At 52.9% G+C, this 18,714-nt stretch overlaps 5 protein-coding genes and 1 non-coding gene across 6 annotated transcripts; 2 read left to right on the plus strand and 4 right to left on the minus strand.

Moving 5' to 3' along the window:
- Positions 1-630: 630 nt before the first annotated feature.
- On the minus strand, positions 631-2,005 carry ColSpa_06207 (IMP-specific 5'-nucleotidase 1; the record flags this gene model as incomplete). The annotated part of the gene is made up of 4 exons (XM_049272419.1): positions 631-1,212; positions 1,296-1,438; positions 1,531-1,845; positions 1,936-2,005. 4 exons carry the CDS (start codon positions 2,003-2,005, stop codon positions 631-633), a joined length of 1,110 nt encoding a protein of 369 aa, XP_049128376.1.
- Positions 2,006-4,573: 2,568 nt separating this feature from the next.
- On the plus strand, positions 4,574-4,657 carry ColSpa_tRNA_165. The gene is given in 2 exon segments: positions 4,574-4,609; positions 4,622-4,657. It is a non-coding gene; the product is annotated as a tRNA-Cys (tRNA).
- Positions 4,658-5,244: 587 nt separating this feature from the next.
- ColSpa_06208 (uncharacterized protein) lies at positions 5,245-5,433 on the minus strand (the record flags this gene model as incomplete). Its single annotated transcript, XM_049272420.1, has 1 exon — positions 5,245-5,433. The coding sequence occupies one exon, from the start codon at positions 5,431-5,433 to the stop codon at positions 5,245-5,247; it is 189 nt and encodes a 62-aa protein (XP_049128377.1).
- A 1,681-nt stretch (positions 5,434-7,114) lies between these two features.
- ColSpa_06209 (uncharacterized protein) lies at positions 7,115-7,584 on the minus strand (the record flags this gene model as incomplete). Its single annotated transcript, XM_049272421.1, has 2 exons — positions 7,115-7,453; positions 7,525-7,584. 2 exons carry the CDS (start codon positions 7,582-7,584, stop codon positions 7,115-7,117), a joined length of 399 nt encoding a protein of 132 aa, XP_049128378.1.
- An 88-nt stretch (positions 7,585-7,672) lies between these two features.
- ColSpa_06210 (putative glucan endo-1,3-beta-glucosidase btgC) lies at positions 7,673-9,623 on the plus strand (the record flags this gene model as incomplete). Its single annotated transcript, XM_049272422.1, has 2 exons — positions 7,673-8,654; positions 8,728-9,623. 2 exons carry the CDS (start codon positions 7,673-7,675, stop codon positions 9,621-9,623), a joined length of 1,878 nt encoding a protein of 625 aa, XP_049128379.1.
- A 53-nt stretch (positions 9,624-9,676) lies between these two features.
- On the minus strand, positions 9,677-10,327 carry ColSpa_06211 (uncharacterized protein; the record flags this gene model as incomplete). Its single annotated transcript, XM_049272423.1, has 1 exon — positions 9,677-10,327. One exon carries the CDS (start codon positions 10,325-10,327, stop codon positions 9,677-9,679), a length of 651 nt encoding a protein of 216 aa, XP_049128380.1.
- Positions 10,328-18,714: the final 8,387 nt, after the last annotated feature.

The raw sequence follows: 18,714 nt of genomic DNA on the forward strand, positions 1-18,714 counted from the left end.
TCGAGTGAAATTAGTTGAACGGCTAACTTTGCATAGCGTTGAAGGTATCGGTTTATGTGACCACTGTCTGATGGACTCTGCTCATCCATCTCCGGGTGGATGCGTTGGCAAACGACTCAAGATCTAAGTCATAGAATGGCGAAAGTTCGTGTCGATTAAAATGATGCAGTATGATTATGCAATCTTTCAGTTCTCCGTCCAAAAAACAACCCCCAACACAACCGCGCTTCTGGGACCAAGTCAAAGAGGTTTGGAAACCGGGCGATTGTGCCCCTGGCCAATCCAATTGTGAAGACGCGCCCATCCGGGCCTTTTGGGGTTCCACAACCGGGTGCAGCCTCCTCTTGTTTCGACTTCATCCCCCGCAGCCCTCCTTCTCTGCGATGTCATTACCACGGGCCTTGGCATTCCCCTCTGTCTACCTCTCCTGGATATCCCAGGCCCAGGCATGGGAAGATTTTGGGGAGGGTAAGAATCCCGATTGGCGCCTGCTCCACCTTGGGTATACCCCATAGCCTCCTCCTCCCTCAGTCGCTGCTTCTCAGGTCCGTCATCCTCCTCCTCCTTAAAGTGTTCCCTTGCTTCTCATCTCTCGCATGTCCAGCGGCACCGGACGGACCCAACACCCGCTCACACCCTGGCGAGCAAATCGTCCAACAGCTCGGTCGTCTCGGCCGGGCTCGCGATCCACGCCGTGGTGCCCACCGACCGGGCCTTGAAATCGTTGCTCCCGGCGCTGAGGAACTGGTCGCCAATGTGCAGCGTGTTCTCGCCGGCGATGGGCTGCTCCGCCCTGCCGGCCTTGGCGGCGAACCACCGCTGGCATACGGTCACGCCCCACGACTTGTCGCCAATGTCGACAAAGACGTCGCGGCCGCCGTTGAAGGCGCAGAAGGGAACGCGGCGGCGGGGCCCGGCGGAGGACGGGGACGCGGGCCCCTGGGCGGGGGCGCTGTGGCCGGCCGCCTGCGCGGGGGACCCAAGCGCCGAGAGCTCCAGGATCTTCTGCACGACCAGCACGGTCTCCTCGAGCGACTCGCGGGGGATGCGGATCGAGGGGTCGGTGGGGATGATGCCGACGGCGCGGTCCTTGCGGAGCAGCGTGGCGGGGAGGTTGAGTGTCTTGACGCAGTCGAGCAGGGCGGCCTCGGCGACGTCGAGGAGCGCGGCGATGTCGGGGTCGGACCACGCGGCCATCTCGGGCGTGAGCCACTGGTCGCGCGGGACCGGGGCCAGGAGGTGCGGGGACGAGGGGCGTACTCGAAGAGGTAGTTGGCCTCGCCGCCCATGATCACGATGGACTCCTTCTGGGTCGGGGTCAGGTCCTTGGAGGCCGCGATGGCGTCGAGGAGGCCGTGGAGCCGCTCGTAGTAGCGGTCTGCGGTCGTGTAGCCTGCCGCGGTGACGATGCCAATTTTGATGTCCTTGCGGAGGAGGTCTGAGGGGCAGTTGTTAGAGGGGAGATCAGTCTTCTCGTGATATAGAGCGGGGGCGGCCGGAAGAAAGGGGATGAAGCGGGTAAGTACTTACCCAGCAGACGCGGGATCAGCGGGCTTGAGGGCTCCAGGCTCTCGCCGTCGTCGTAGAGGGTGACGTCTCCGTCGAAAGTAGCGAGCTGGAGCGGAGACTCGGGGGCGGCGGTGACGGCCATGATCTGGGCGGCGTTGAGGATGAGGCGGACGTCGTTGAAGGACGGGGAGACGTAGCGGCGCGAGGAGATGAGGCGGCGCTCGTCCATGTGGTTGAAGGCGGCTTCGAGGGGCAGGCGGGTGAAGAAGGGCCCCGCGCTGGGGACCAGCATCTTGAGCTTGGAGGGGAGGTTATTTGCCTCGTCCTGACGGGTGACTGCGTTTCTATGAGTACGTCGCATGTAATAACAGGGCGAAGGGGTCGAGGAGGAGGTGGTTTGGATAGGGTGAGTGACGGAGGACTTACTGTGGTCGTCAATCATGTGCTCGACGTCGCGGAAGATTTCGGCGTAGCGGCGGTGGGATTCCTCGGCCATGCGAGCGATGCTGGTCGCTTTCTTGTCAAAGACCCCGGTGGGCTGGGAGTACAGGACAAAGGGAACCGCGAGGAGGCCCTTGATCCATTCTGCAGGGGGTGTGAGTGAGATTGCCGGACAAGGAGAGATGTATGCCACGGTGGGGAGTGAGGATGGGGATGGCGGTCAACGGTGCCGGGGGAAGGCCTCGGCAGCAACTCCGCTACCCTTCGTGACTGAGAACATCAAACTCTTCCAAAAGGACCCGGTGAGATTTGAGGTTTGATGATGCTGACGCTGAGACTCTTGACACTTGTCGTAAGAGGTTGCTGACGGGATGGGCTGATCACGGTGCTGCCGTACCTATGAACTGGTCCCGCCTGTGGGTTTTGAGAGCGTCTGAGGAGCTGTTAGTCGTCCGGCTTGTCTCAATTCATTGAGAGATTCATATCTGCTTACACTCTACTCTGTATCTTGTCGTCATATTGGGCTACGATGGGGATGGTGATGAGGATGAAGGTGAGGACGAGGATGAGCGGGGGAGGGGTGACAGCTCTCTGGACGGCTGGATCCGGTTTCGTGAGAAGCTGGGTTGGGTATCAAGATGCAGTTCTAATGAGGGGTATGTCGCGATGATGTCTGGAATTCTTCAAGACCAGAACAAGAGGAAGAGGGGCGTAATAAGGAATGTAGTCAGAGTTGACGGCGTGAGTAATAAGAAGAGAGGAAGACGAACGAGGTGATGTCGAATTCCCACCGCCCGGGGAGACCAAGTGGATCCATGGGTCCGGGCAGTTTTAGTTTGCCAATCAACCCACTGTCGTGTGGCAGCTTCGTGGTCCAGATGCGGTGGTTGACGACGCTGGCCCCCCGCAACGGTAGGCTCAGCAGCCCTGCCCAGCGCCCGGATGTGCGGCGGAATGCACCAAAGCCAGGGATGCTGCTGCAACGCTAGCCATCTACCGGAGGCCGCCGCTACCCGGCGCAGGGACGCTCCAATCGGCTGGAGACCCCCGCTTTTGGCATGCTACCTACTGTACCCTTGTGACTTTGTTGCGGAATGAATATGGCCGTGTCGACTTCTTCTGCTTGAACATCTTGCATGAGAAGAGGCGGAGGACGGTAAGAATCGGGTTGGAATGGTTGCTTCTGTGCATGAGGGCTTCGTGTGATGTTGCTGGTGAGCGGTGAGTCGACATGTGAAGCAAGAGGTCTGGCCAGAGAGGTAACAGAAACTCGTCAGAGTCTTGACAGCCCTTCATGATCTCTATATGCACTTGTCTCTCAATTGAGTTGAAACCGCCTACAGAGAACAACCCGCAAGTGGCCATGTTTCGCCAATGTAGTACAAGGCGACGGCCAGAGACCTTAGTTACCAGAGCTCGAGTTAGATTCTCCAGTCTTTGTGACAGAAAGACTTGGGCATCGAGATGGCATACGAATGCTCTCCGGTTTCGGACAAAAATGATCCAGCTTTACTTTAACGAAGTCTCTACAAGGTGCGACATCGAGGAAGAACGTCATGTGTAGCTGCAGACAAGGCTGCTGGAGACGGGAGAGGCGTTGTGTCAGTTTCCAGATCAAGGGACTGTGAGAGATGACGTACTTCAGTTTGTTCACGCTGTTGCTTCCTCTAATTGTTCTAAAGACAAAAGGTTTAAATGGCAAATTCGATGGGTCAGCAAGTTACACTCCCATCAGGTCAACCTACTTGGACATCCTATATGGGTTGTCTCGTCACCCTAGATGTAAAATGGCTGCAGGTGCAAGTCTTTGATATTGTTGGGCGTCTTCGGCTTCTTACATCGTCTTTGCCTAACTTCATTGACCCAAGGGCTATTACTGATTCCTGTAGAGAGCATGCTTAACGCGTTAGCAGCGGTGTTGGCGTCAGATCTCAGAAGGGCCACCCAAGACCTGCATGGTCACACATCCCAAGGAAGAGACCGTCTTCGACGCCATTGAGCATCTTATGTGTCATCGTGGTTGTCATGTTTGTTACGTTTCACTTGAGAGCAGTGAGCGGTGAAGAACGCTACATTTCAGAAAAAACTTTTTGAATGATGGAAAACACGTTGCGCTATTTCCCGAGAGTCTGGGTAGCAGGTAGGGAGAGTCGTAGGGATCAAGCCATCTTTGACTTGGGCCATGAGGCATCTCATGCGTCCTTCATCATTGTCGTGCTCATTGAACAAGCTAGGACGATGAATGATACCGATTGGAAATAACTCTTCTTGGAGTTTACAGCGTGCCTTGTCTTGTTCCTACCAGCAACCGAACTATTCAACCTATTGAACTGATCGCCTGCCATGGCGGGGTTGACACTGCATCAATACGAAAGCGTCACCAATAAGACGAGCACTGTTTATCCCTCTACCTGTAAGAGAAAGGCTTAAAAAACAAAAACAAGCACAAGGACTAACGTAGTGGCAACGGAACGACCTTCCACAGAAGTCGCGAATACTTGTGATTATGTTTATGTTCATTGGTGGTCGAGCTGCGGTGGGTAGGAGGATGTGTGGGTGGGGAGTGAATAATGCATGGCATTGTTATTTTGGTAATTAAAACTATGTACCAATCATCTGAGTTGGATCGATAGCTCAGTGGTAGAGCGAGAGATTGCAGTTCCACGCAATTATCTCTAGGCCCCGCGTTCGAACCGCGGTCGGTCCTTCACGTTTTGGCAATTTCACGACCTCCTTTTTTGTTCTTTCATTACGCTTCTTTAAATGTTCCTTGAAAGTTGTTGCACTCTCTGATCGTTAGCGTGTATGTAGGGAAATCACGCGCCTTGAATTCTTGATTGCTTATGCACTCCTGGCAAGTATGCGGTCTCACTATGAAACCAAACTACGTCTGGGTCGCAGATCAGAGCTTCTTGTTTTCCTGTGCCTGCATCGCTTAAATCTTTTTACTATTTCGTGGATACAAGATGTCGAGCTGGCCAGCTAGTAGCCTGCCACTCGCGCGGCCTGCCAGCGAGTAGCAGGGCCTGCCAGCGAGTAGCAGGGCCTGCCTTACCTCTGCAGCGCCTAGGCCCCGTTCATAGTTCATCCACATACATTGTTACATCAGTTGTGTCACGTCCCTTCCACATAAGAACATGCGATTTTGCTTATAGTAAGATTCTGTACCGAAACCCTGCATATTATTCAGTCAGACAACTAAACTCAGTTCACCACTGTAGAGTCGGATATGCTGGGGACATCGTCGTTTGTCATTCTCGCCATAAAAAGGAATTTCTTTTCGTCAAAACTACTTCAGGATGAGTTGACGCTGTCAGAAATGTTGTCCTCAGTCACTTTATCAGCAGCTGTGTCGCGCTTGGAGGCCGCGTTGAGGAGGGTAGAGCGCTTTACGGTAATGCTACCAATGGGGCGCTCAGAGACAGGCGAGGCGGCAACGGAAGCCGCAAGGGTGACAATGATGGTAAGAATAGCAGACTTCATTTTTGTTATAGAGGTTGAATATAAGAAGAATGCGATGTTCCGAAATTCCGGGGTTTTTTTCTTTTGCGGCTGTGATTATGAGAAAATTCCATTCGAGAAAGGGTTCAAACCTTCGTACTTTTAGTCAAATTGTAACATGTAAGCCCAACCACAAGAGAAGCAATTAGTCTGAGTGATTCTCAGCTCTCGAGGCTCCTCACCTTGGGAATTTGATGCGTGTCTTGCAAAAGCTTTGTCACCAGTCGACTTCTTTCACTAGGTATAGCGGCTTCATTGCATTCAATATCGCATCGCACGACTCAAGCATTTTGTTTAAAACATTAATCTTTCTATCAGTGACAGGGTTTTAGAGAAACACCTTGCCAAACTTCACCTAGCAGCGAACTTTAGCTTGATAGCTTTTTCACTGAATCACTCAATAGATGCATTATCAAAGCTAGCAGAGGGGATTCATTGAGTTTCTCCCGGACCGATGATGGGAACTGGTAGAATTTGTCTGCTTCTCTCCTTAGAAGCCTAAACACCTCCTCACGCCACACAATAGTTTCTGTTTACTTTCAGGTTGCATTTGCAACACATTCTTGGCAATCCTACTACTTGTACCTTCTTTGTATCTACATCAAAGACTGTCTGCAGCCCTCTCGCATTTCGGCTTCAGTCTTTTTCTAATGAGGAACGTCGGCAACCAGAGCTAAGACTCAACAACCCACCCCATTTCCTAAAGCCATAAAACTGGGAACTAACTACACCGCCAATTCCATTTAACGGTACCAACCCTTTCACCTGTGAAACCAACAGGTTGCTTTTTGAGTTTCTTCCAGATGAGGAACAGATTCAAACTGCGTTTTACCACGTCTGGAAATCTCCCGTTTCAGATGTACGAGACCTTGAAGCCTTCATTGATCATGGAGAGCTGGACCTCGGAAGCGTGCCAACATTCGAGCCACCACAACTCGGTCTGCCTTCACGTAGAAGCAAGACAATGACCTCAGCCAGTCGAGACTGAGAACTAGTGAAATTTGACATATCAAAGAATTCGCTCGCGTCGCTTGCGCTATGTTTGGCGATACGAGCTATACGACCCCGTCATAACGCTTATGCCACTGTCCGTTGGCTTCTCGACAAGGGTGCGACCCCAACGATAGAATCGCAAGGAGTTGTCAAGATCTGCGTTCTCGCGATTCTGCCGAAACAGATTGACACTGGCTGGGCTGCGCACCTTTCTAATCCACCTGTCAACTGGGAAGAAAACCCGCTTCGGGATATCGCACGTACCACCGACCTTCCCGGAGACCGCCGCGCTTGGTCACCAGTGCCAGATGGTAACACCATGATAAATCATAGAAGGGAGTTTCGACATGCCATAGATCGTCTGATTCCTCGTGACATTGAAGGCAAGAGCTTTGGTATACAAAATGCGATGGCCAAGGCGGTATCTCAATTTGAGCAGGATTGGAATGTACATGGCATGAATCTCGGCATCTATTGCCTGGCGCAGAATCTAGTATTCAATTGTTAAATTAAGATATTATCAGGCTCATAATAAAGTTAAAGTCACGTTCAAAGTCGTCAGAAGTGGTCATTCAATATGGACTATCTAATCCTTACATCGTCAGGTCAGAGCCCGATGAAGAAAGCAGTTTCCGACCCAACCTAATCCAGCGTGACGCCTCAATCTGTCTTAAGGGAGCTGGCTCAGAGGCAGCTCTAAATCAAACGCGTATCTCAACAACGTGCTTAACATCGCCAACAAGTTGATCACGTCCTCGCCGTTGTCGTCCCTGTACTCGTTCCTGGCCGTGATGACCCAGCCCTGCACCCAGTCTCGCGCAGTATCAACAGTCAATTGCAATAGGTCCCGAATAAACTCGTGCCAAGCTCCAACGAGATCATCACTGATGCCAGTCTGCGCCCGATGGAAGTCCTGAAGCAGTTGTAATTCATTGGCTACATCGTTGACCATGGTTACGAGGTAGCCCCAAATCGTTGAGTCAGCAAGGTAGTTGATGGCAATGATTGGCTATGTTTTGGTTTCATTCACTTTTTAGCATATCCGAGCTGTATGTGTCATCTCTGTGTAGTGGAACTTACGTTGCGAAGACGCTCGACAAAGTTCTCGTAGCTGTGAATGTTCCGCATGGCCTCATTCATTCTGTCCACGTGCATCCAAGTCAAGCCGAATCCGTAGCCTTTAGTATTCTGTTGCCAGAACTATTTTCACTTTAGATTAGCTGCTTCGATGCTTCTGCACCTGAAGCCTGACTCAGATGCGTATCTGGAAAATGTCTGGGCGTGGGTTGCCGACCATGATCTCGATCAATCCAACAGGAACCAAATCGATATCTATGTTGCGAGAGGTATGCTTATCGAGAGCAAGAAGGCCTGGCTGTGGGGCACATCCTCAGAGCACTGCGTCTTCTATCAGTACCAGATCTCCGGTGCGAGCAACATCGCCATGGGCATGATTCAGACCGAGTCGCCTTATTATCAACCGGTACCAAAGGCGCCTCAACCTTTCCGCACCGGTCTATTCCCCAACGACCCCACGTTCAACGAATGCAGTGCCAGCGACGCAGGGTGCTACTCTGCGTGGGCCTTGCGGATCATCGACTCTTCTGCAGTGTACATTCTCGGTGCCGGGCTTTATTCATGGTTTTCCGACTATAGCCAAGAGTGTCTCAACACGAACGACTGCCAGAAGCGTGCAGTTGAGATCCAGCAGAGCTCGGATTTGTGGGTGTATAACCTATGCACCAAGGCCATCGTAGAGATGGTAACTCCCATTGGCGGGGTTGCCACATTAGCTAAAGACAACATCAATGGATTTTTGTCTTCCATTCTGGCCTGGCTGGAGGGGTCCAAAGATGTCACCGGCCAGCGAGACTTCGAGGGGTTTCAACTTTTCACCCTTAATGGACTTCGCAACCAGAATGTGCCCGAGACATGCAAGACGGCATTGAGCGCAAAGGTCTTGTGCGACTTTTGGGTCAGCATGTTTGAAGAGCCGGGATATAGAGGTACGCTCGGCAACAAGACGTTGACCGACTCGGTTTGTGACTCGGGTTGCGGGAAGTCACTGCAAAGCTGGTTCGATAACGTCAACGCCGGATGTCAGGGCTACAATATTTCTGGGGAAATACCTACTCTACATGGGGGACGCATATGGGCAGGATACAACGAGACGTGTCTCAAAGATCCAGAAACCGGGCTTTACTGCAATGGTAAGTAAACCGTAAGGGTCGTTTAGACAGTCAGTCAACTCGGTGAACAAGACGATGAGACTAATAGTTGCAGACTTGATTGCCGACTTCAGTAGCGTTGGTTCGATCCAGGAGATGCCCCAATCCGAGATGTGCTCCGAATGCTACATCAACCGTCTTGCTCTCATGCAGAGTAGTCCGTATTCAATTTACGACGACAACTACAAGAGCGACTTGGAACTCGTCTACAAGACTTGCGGAGAGACTGGACCGACTGACATTCCCCCGCCAGTGTCTCCAGGATCTGAGGAAGGGCCAACCTTGTGCTTATCCGAGAAGTGGCATACCATCAGCCAGGGAGCTTCATCGTGCAAGCAGGTAGCCTCTATCAACAACGTCTCATCTGTTGCGTTGTACAGCATGAACCCTCAGATCTTCGACTGCAACAGTATCCCCGACAACACCGAACTCTGCCTGCCGCTATCCTGCGGGCGTATCATTTCTTACACCGACCAAGATACTTGCTCAGGTCTCGAAGCCGCGCATGACCTTGAACCCGGTGACGTACAGAGATTCAACCCTTGGGTCTACCGCGATTGCAGCAACCTGTCTGACGCCATTGGATTCTTCGGAAACCTTCTATGCGCTGCACCCCAGAATGGCGAGTACGTACACGGGGGTCCTGGAAGTGGCGGAGATACGGTTACACCCCATCCCGGCGGCACAGGTTACACGTCATTCCCGATCGACCCGCCTAACAACGCAACTATTGCGGAGGGAACAACGACGAAATGTGGAAGATGGCATGTGTCCGCGGAGGGTGATAGCTGCGCTACGATCTGCTTGTCATCGGACATCAACATTGCCCTGTTTATTGCCGCTAACCCTTCACTTGGAAGTGAGTATTCGGAGTGCACGAGCAGTTTGGTGCTCGGGAACGCATACTGTTCCGGGCCAACGTATGACTGGGAGGATACGGAGGAGCTCTGAAATTTGAGTGACGCGTGACGTAGCATTATTAGGACTACTACACTAGAAGAATACTACCAGTCAATGCCTGGAATACCCCAAAAGTTCAGAGCCCCGTCAGTCTCGGACCACTGGTCTTCAGCCCATCCTCGTTCCTCGTAGATAAAGTCTGGATCCTCTATGGCGAACCACATTGGCCAGAATTCTGGTATTCCTGCACGACCCCATAGTCTACCGCGATTCGGCCATCCTCGGTCAGCCCATTGCTCTCCAGTGACGAGTTTGATCCAACGCTTGTCTTTGGGTGGATCGTCACAAAGGGATTTCGGGTCCTCAGGCATAGCCAGAATTGTATCGATACTCTGCTGATCAAGCATCAAGCAGAATCTAAAACGGGCATTAGGAACGTCGCGTTTGCCGGTAGAGTCGAAATGTTCTTTGACCCAGGCATCGAATCGTCTCCCAACCTCCTCCACATCTGCGCCAGATAGTGCCGGGTCCTCTATGATCTCGCTATAATATCGGTTCCAAAGCTCCTGGACAGGCAGAGGGTCTTTGGGCTCTTCTCTTGGCATGCGAGCGAGGTCACTGTAAACCCAGGCTTTGGCATATATGTTGAGCCGCTCAATGGCCTTCGTAAACGCCTCATCGGATCCGTAAGCGGTGCGAAAGATGGTGAACCCCCAGCAATAGGGGTAATTATGACTTCCATCGTAGTTAGCCATTTGAAGTAGACAGTGCCTTGAGCCCCGATTCGTTTCCGGATCTCTTGCGAAACGGGGCTTTGGGTTGGCTATTGCCATATCGATGGGCTGAAAACTCGCCATCGTTGGTTTCTCGTTTGCGGAATTTGTTGTGAGAGGGAAAAGCCTATGTGGGAGAGGGGCGGAATCGGGTCATGGTAATCAACGGCTTGCTTGGCATGCATGCTGACTAAAGGGGAACAGGGCCGTTTGGGCCGTCAAGGGGCCGGACGAAGCATGACGGAGCGTGTGATAACATTTGCAGACACCTCACGAGAGCATTTGTTTTTTCCCAGGCTTGCTCCTCGAGTTGCAGCTGTCTTCTGGACTACTTCTTAAACAAAGGTGGGTGTGCGCGCGAGTGGCATTGCAACCTGCAGTTGATTGTGGTTGGAAAAGGCAAACGTGAGTGTCGGAAAGAAAGGGGCTTGGGCAGAGTGATTGGGCTCCTGAAAAGCACTTCGCGTTGTGATACTTTGCTCGATGGCAGACTTCCTCCTTGTTTCAATCGGCAAGCGTTCTGAACAGTCGAATTTTCTTGCCCTCTTGTATCTATCATCGATTCGTTGATCAAACTATTTGACATCCACCTGTATTTACGTCAATATCCAAGGCGAACAATTTCAGACACGCTCTAAAATCAATGGCGGTCAATCGACAGAAGAGATGACGACGGTAGCTGTGGCCCTTCCTGCCGAGACTTTGCTTTGGCTGCATATCGCACATCTCGATGAGTTGCGTGATATGGCCGCGTTGATGCGTACGAACCGTCAACTGCACAACGTCATCCACCGGGAGCTATACCGACGACCATACAGTCATCAAGAAGGACATGCGCCTTGTTACTGTCGGTCCCGCCGAAGTCGGAAATTTGGATATCCTGAAGACCGCGGCGGCATATGGTGCAGATCTCAGCATGGTTCTTCCTCGCGGGTTGCTCGACGAGGCGATACGCTCTTTAGACAATGTGCAACGGCAACGCGACAGGATGGGAATAGACAAGAACGACACGAAATACGATTGGGTATGGGCAGCTCCTCTGCACGTTGCAGTGATGAAGGGTCATTACGAGGTCGTCAAATGGCTCATCAGACCAGGAGTCGACCTCGAAGCCCCTGGGCGATGGCTCTGTGACTGCATTTCACTCGCAGCTCTAACCCATCCTAATTTCCTGCGTGGACACCGCTTCACTACGCGATGTCATAAGCAGGAGTCCGTCGCACGCCTCCTGCTCGCTACAGGGCCTTGTTCCACAGATTTGACCATCTCGCGCAAGTGTGCATCCAAATTCCCTAGGTGGGATGTATGCGACGACTTGAGCGAGACAAAGAACTTCTCGCGGAATTGGACATGCCAATCGATGATTTTTCATACTAGTCACCTATATCAGCGCTTCAGATTGCCGTCAACGCTGGTAACGAAGCCTCGATATGAACTCTGATCGACAAATGTGGCTTTGATGTTGATGTCAAGGATTGTGACGAATCGACACCGCTTCATTATACAGTCAACGCCTCAGACGCGAGCGCAGTGGATTGCTTGCTATCCCTTAGGGCTGATCCGGATCAGAAGAATATCTCTGATTGCAATGCAATGACCTTTCTGATGCTCGTTTGGCATTGCAGCTGCTTTCTTCTGGGGCGTTCCCTTGGTCTATTACCGACTATGGGTCGGAATGGGAGCCCTGGATCCACATTGTACTCCGCGAACTGAACGACGACACCAAATGGGAGCAAATTTCTCTTTCAGGCGCATCAGACATGTTCCAGAAAGCCATCCTGACCATCATTCAACGCACCCGGGAGACTCGTTCTCCAGACTCATCGGTCCAAGACCTCCGCTGTGAGCTTGCCAGCCTTTTCTTGAAGGCTTGCAGAGCGGATAGACTACAAGACAGTAACTTACAATGCCTTCTGTGCAGCTGCGGTCTCAGCTTTGACGCGAAATTCGTAATCCCAATCAGAGACTTTTTCATTGCGCACCATATGTACCACATGTGCACGGGTGATGGTATTTACAGAGATGGTGTTTCTCTGTACAATGTCAGCTTTCGGGGCGAGATCTGCTGCATCTTACAGCAGCGTGCTTTGTGTCCGGTTGTCCACGAATTTTGCGTCCACGGCGGTGACGGCGTTGAAGGGACACTGTTTTCCAAAAGAGTTGAATACCTTTTGAATCAACCCGAAACAAGGCCCAAACTGAGTTATGAGAGAGAAGGCACTTGTCCCCACTGGTTTGCATTTTCGACCTGGTCAAAAAAAGATAGACGTGCACTAGCTTACTGGCGCTATGTCCTGCCATCGAAGTCCTTGGCCAGGCGGGTGAGTGGTTGCCCTTTGGGAAATTTGACGATGGTCAGGAGATAATGGCGGAATTTCGGCCTGCAGCGTCGAAAGTCAAAGAGCAACGCAAAGAAGAAGGAGATAAATGGGAAGCCATGGTGGTAAAAGGGATGTCAGCCGATATCCAGGAGACGTGGTATTGGTTGGCGACGAGGGAGGAGCAATGGGAGTAGGGTTTTTGAAATTCGATAGCGTTCATTTACGAACGGTCGCGGTTCTTGGTACTTTCAGTTAGGTTTCTCAAGCTATGCTTGGACTTTTATACATAAGGTCTCACGCCGATTAGGTGAAGTTCCTCCCGTTGAGAACAAGAAATAGAATTCACGTGAAATGGGCTGTTGTCGGCTTATTTACTCGAGAGGTTCATATGACGAATGATGAAGGTGCCATGTCAGTTCAATGAGTGGAATGAGAAGTTTTCACGCTTGCACAGCCGCCCATAGTAACAGAACGCGGAAGAATGGATTGTGGTCAGATGGTGCAGGAAGTCTGAACTCGGCCTCCACCGTTCTTAGCAATGCTTTGCCACGTGAAAAGTGATACCGGAAGCATGTCGAATGTCGCACAGCCTGCATCAAGTGTCAAATAAGCAGAAACGGCACGATCATTGGTTCTTGGCAAGTGCCACAAGCCGAATAATACCCGACCCAAATTAGCAAGCCACTTTCGGTAGAATTGGAGGACGGTCTTGACCTGAAATTCGAGGATGCCCTGGTATAGGTCGACGATGTGGCTGTCGAACTCCATCTTTAGCCCGGGTTCGATCAAGCTTTCCGGCCACAAAAGACGTTCGAGTTCGACATAGTATCGCAGGCGAGAGGCAACATACGACAAGCCATTGCGGTTAGCTTCATCTGCCGCACTTGGATTGGTGAAGATCGGGGGCAAGACGCACATACCAGCCCAGACGACAGATGCCTCAGGAGATGCCTTGACAGCCTCATTCACGAGACCCTTCAGAGCCTGCACGAACTGAGCAGCCTGTTTGAACTGATACCGCAGAATAAACTACTGTCCGAACATGGTATACTTCGTTTGCTTCTCGTCGGCTCGTCGCAGGCCACGGTCGGTGATCGTCTTGAGTTGAGCATGACGCTTGTCAGGTTCGGTGTGGATTCGATTATCATGCCGGTCTTGACCATCGCTCTGCTGGGGTACATCTTGTGACCCGTTGATGTTAGACTCTAATATGTAGTTAGCTCGCAAGAACAGGTAAACATATCACCAAAACCCACTGGGATTATCTAGCTCTTGCGAAAGAATTATTTCGCATCGCTCCATCAACTGCGCATCCTTGTCGCGCAGAGCCCCGTACGCACGACTCCAGAGTGAGGGTATGCCTTCAGAGACTGGTAGCGCTGTATGTGAGAGCGGTGTATTGGGATGCGTTGCTGGACTCGGTGTTCGACCGGCCGCCGTGAAAGCTAGGGATTCTGTAGCTTAGAGTGGCCTTAGATCAGTACGCGAGAATCATTCTGGAAGAGATGGCGAGTTTTGGGATACATCAACCACTGAAGAGGTGGCTTCTTCGCGTAGAGTTGGTGTTGGGGCGGATCGGTCACCATGGGCATCTTGCTTGTCTCCGTTGCTGCTCGCCCCAGCACACTCGTAACGTCGAATATCTCACCACAAGCAACCTGACTTATGTCTAAGCAGAGGTATGAATAAGGCTATTAGGATTATCCTTGTATAGGGGGATCATACACTCATTATATAGAGGTGGGGTTTCTTCCCGTAGTCATTTATTCGGCATACTCATCAATATACATACAATGACCCCTGCTTGTCTAACTGATGCTCGATAAGAAGCCTACAAACTATGAGCGCCAAATATAGCTTCTACTTCCCTCTCACCTAAATATTTCTTGGCATCTGCTGTTAGTGCATAGGTGACATCTCCACCAATGCCTTAACAGCCAAAAACTCTCCACCTCTCCTCGCCGGAGCCCGCCCGCGCTGGCCTTGCAGCCGCCGAGCGCCGGGACGATGTCGGCCTCCCCGGTCGAATCCGAAAGAGGCTCCGAGAGACTTCCGGAGCCAAACCCTACCTCAAGGGCTAAGCGCCGCCGCAACACCGAGGCACAGCCACTCCGGCCTAGCCTTACGGGAAGCCAGCCTGACCCAAACAACACGCCCCTTCCACGGCAAAGGTGCCTACGCCTACGCCTTTGACTGCAGCCACAAGCGGTCCCGCGACAGGCTTCGTCTTGTCTGCTCTCGACGAGGAAGCCAGACAGTACGAGTAACGAAAGGAGGTCTTCCTGACTATTGCCCGGTCTTTCGACAGCGTAGTCGCCAGCTTCGATGGCCCCAAACAGCAGTTCGCAAAGGAGGCCACTGCCTACATCACTCAGGCCCTGTAGAACCTGATCAAGGCCGATACGGGCCCGGCCGCAGATCGCACGTGGGCCACCGTTGCAGCCCCGGCCGTCGCTGCTGCACCGACCTCTAGGAAGCTTTCGCTCGCCCGCAGGCCCCGCTCCCGGCCCCAGCCCCAAGCCGACCCCAGATCCAGCCGCAGGAAAATCTCCGCATTTTTGCCCGTATCCCCGAAGAAGCTTTACCGGCGGCCCGGAAGTCGCCCCGTTCGCGCTACGCCAGACGATCTGCAAGACATTTGGTCTTGGTTCGGCAGACCTTTCTCACGTCTACCACTTCGATACAGCTCTCAAGCCGCGGAACAAACAAACCCAGCAAAAACTGCTCGAGGGCAAAGAGAAACTGGCGCACTGCCTGGGCGCATGCAGGGTGGAGATGCCGACGAAATGGTACACCTACGTTATACCCCGATGCCCGACCGAAGTACGCACCATTGGCAGAGACCTCCTCGACCCCGCTACTGTGATTGAAGACGAGGTTTATGCCCAGACGAGACAGAAGCCGGTCCGTACCAGACAGTCTCGCTTTGGAACGAACCCAATGACAAAGGAAGTATCTTGGCTCATCTCCTTCACGTCGGAAGTGCCGCCTTTCAGACTGTTCAACCAGAGCAGCAGGTCGCAGCTCATTAAGAAACGGAGGACGCTCGTCCGCCGCGATCCTGGCTTCAGGGCTTCCACTCAAATCGGTACTGTGGCCGGCGAGCGCTCTGCGCCAACTGCGGCAGACCATCCGACTCACACGAGACCCAGCCCTGCACAGCAAAGACCCAGTGCGCAAACTGCTGTGGCCCCCACCAGTCCAGCCATAAAAACTGTTCTACAAGGTCAGTGATCGTCAACGGCGTCGTCTCCGTTCCCAGCCGCAAGGATTGGGCTCGCATCCGGAAGGCCGGCAAGAGTCTGTCTGATACTCTATACAAAGCCACTCAAGCCGACAGCATGCGGCTGTCAACGGACAAGACCACCTTCGACCAGGGCCAACAAATCGGTTCTAACCGTGCACGCACGAGGACGCCATTGGCAAGCTCGATCGTGTGTGTAGGCGGTGGAGATGCAAGCGGTAGCAGCATGGACGAAGACGAGGACGAGGAAGAAGAACCTGCGAACGACCCCCAGAACGACCCCAGAACGACCGTCCAATGCTTCCTCTCTCCAATAGGAGCCAAAGGACAGCGCAGAAGCCGAAGCACAATGTCGCAAACGCCCACACCCACCTCGAACTCGACTCGGAGTCGTAGGCTGAGGACGGCCGCGCCACGAACGCTGCGCCCAGCTCAGTGCAACGTTAGGAAGAACTCACCGGCACACACCGCTTTCCTTGAGCTATGCTGGAGGCATTAGATCGATGTCGTTCTTGTCCAGGAGCCGTCGGTAAGCCTGGACGGTAGGATGCAAATCAACCGACACCCAGCGTTTGGCGCCTTCGCTCCCGTCGACTTCTGGGACAGCGAAGACAAGAGACTGAGGGTGATGACCTACGTGCGGAAAGATGTAAGGTTGAAAGCGCGACAGCAGAAGCCTGCTCAGACAAGGGACACTCTATGGGTCATGGTCGACAGAGCCGTCATTATCAACGTGTACAGACAGCCGGGAGACCCTCACAGCCACACTACAACAACACTACTGGAGTACCGCCCCCCGGCCAGGTCTCTTGTCGCGGGCGACTTCAATGCTTACCATTGCTCGTGGGAGCCCGGCTCGAATTCGAAGAACAGAGGGGACGACATTGCAAACTGGGCGGGCGAACATGGCCTCTCTTTCATCGGCGGGGCTGGGAACGCGACACACGCTCGGGGGCACGTATTTGACCTCACCTTCTGCAACATCTACATCCAGGGGCCGACTATGAATCAATCGTTACCGACATACCACCTCATGGGCAGCCTTAGTTACGTCGCGGCGACAGCACGCGGCTGCCGTCAGTTCCAGACTCGGCATTGCCTCGGCCAAGGGACCTTGTCGAGGGAGGACTGGCTGTACAAGCTGTAGACAAGACACGAGAGAACCGTGGCAGAGGAGCGCCTTAGTGGACGGAAGAGTGCGCAGAGGCCTATAGAGAGCACCGCGAAGCCCGTGGCCGATAAGCCTATGAGATAGAGGAGGACACCCATCCCGCTCTTCTGGAAGTACAAAAGGCGTTCCTAAACACGGTCAGGAAGGCCAGGCGAGCGCACTGGGCTGCCATGATCGAGTACGTCGCCTTGGATAGGGACCTGTATAAGATCATGGGACAGTAGAAGGGAAGGATGTCTCTAAGTCGGGGTTCCGGCGACCGATAGCATTGCTCTCGTGCCTTGGGAAAGGAATCGAGAGACTGATAGCAAAACGGATGGCCTACCTAGCAATCATTAAGGGTGTTGTCAGCCCGCAGCAAGTCGGGGATCTTCTAGGCAGGTCGGCGGTGGACCTAACGACCTACCTCACTCACGACATTAATACAGCGCTCGATAAGGGACTAACGGCAACGCTTCTGACTATGGACGTAAAGGGCGCGTTCGATTCCGTCCTTCGTAACCGGCTCGTTATTAGACTACGTCAGCAGGGTTGGCCACATAGCTTGATCAGACTGATCTTCAGCTTCTGCTGCGGCCGGACTGCTAGAGTTAGGCTAGACGAAAGCATAACCGAGTACTTCTCGCTATTATATGGGTTACCCTAGGGCTCGCTACTATCCCCTATCGTATTCCTCCTCTATATCGTAGAGATAATCGTAGAGGATCCGAATGCTCGATTCGGGTATGTAGATGACATCGCTATTCTGGCCGTGAGCTCCAGGCTCGAGGGCAATGCGGCGGTACTTAACCAAAGCGCTGCTGGCATCCTTAAGTGGGGAGTGGATAACAAAGTCTCTTTTGACCCGGGCAAGTACGAAGTCATTTACTTCTCTAGGAAACACGGCTAGCCAGTGGCGCTCCTAGACGTGAGAGCTGGTGACTTGGTAGCCAAAGCCTCGACGAAGCCGGTTCGCTGGCTAGGTGTCTGGTTCGACAAGAGACAGTCTTTCCGACAAGACGTCGAGACGAAGGTAGCTGCGGTAAAGGCAGCCCAACATCTGCGACATCTGATAAATACCAAAAGGGGACTTCCTGCGGCTACCGTCCACAAAGCCGTTGTCTCCTGCGTGCTACCGATCGCGCTGTTTGGCGCCGAGACTTGGTACAGTATGCGGGCATAACGAAACTAGCCCTTAGCCGCCGAGTGGAGACGGGGATGGGCGGTTCGACGTGGCCATGCTTTCTCTCCGCAAGACTCAGAGACGAGCAGCTCGACAAGACGCAGAGCATCGCTTCACGGGTCTCTCACAAAGCCTATTTCTCACGGATCTGCAATATCACCTTCCCAAAATCCCTCCAGAACCAGATCCTTACCTCGCTCCGGCACCCATAACTCACCTCGCTACCCTTTGGCCGCCAGGCCTCCATCACCGCTGACCATGGCTGAGCCGGCGGACGAGTAAACGGGCCTAGCACCGTCAACGGTGACCTCTCCACCCTTCCACCCTTCCACGTCTCCCAAGACGTGGCGTTGATTCCAAGTTGCATGAGACAGCAAGAGCTCTTCATTAGAAGAATGCTTGAGCTCCAAGCTCGTTCCACAACAATGCATGTTGTGTCGTCTGGGTCAGACAATATACCGTCAAGCTCTC

This window comes from Colletotrichum spaethianum, assembly GCF_022836535.1.
Source record: "Colletotrichum spaethianum MAFF 239500 DNA, contig14, whole genome shotgun sequence".
NCBI lineage: Eukaryota > Fungi > Ascomycota > Sordariomycetes > Glomerellales > Glomerellaceae > Colletotrichum > Colletotrichum spaethianum.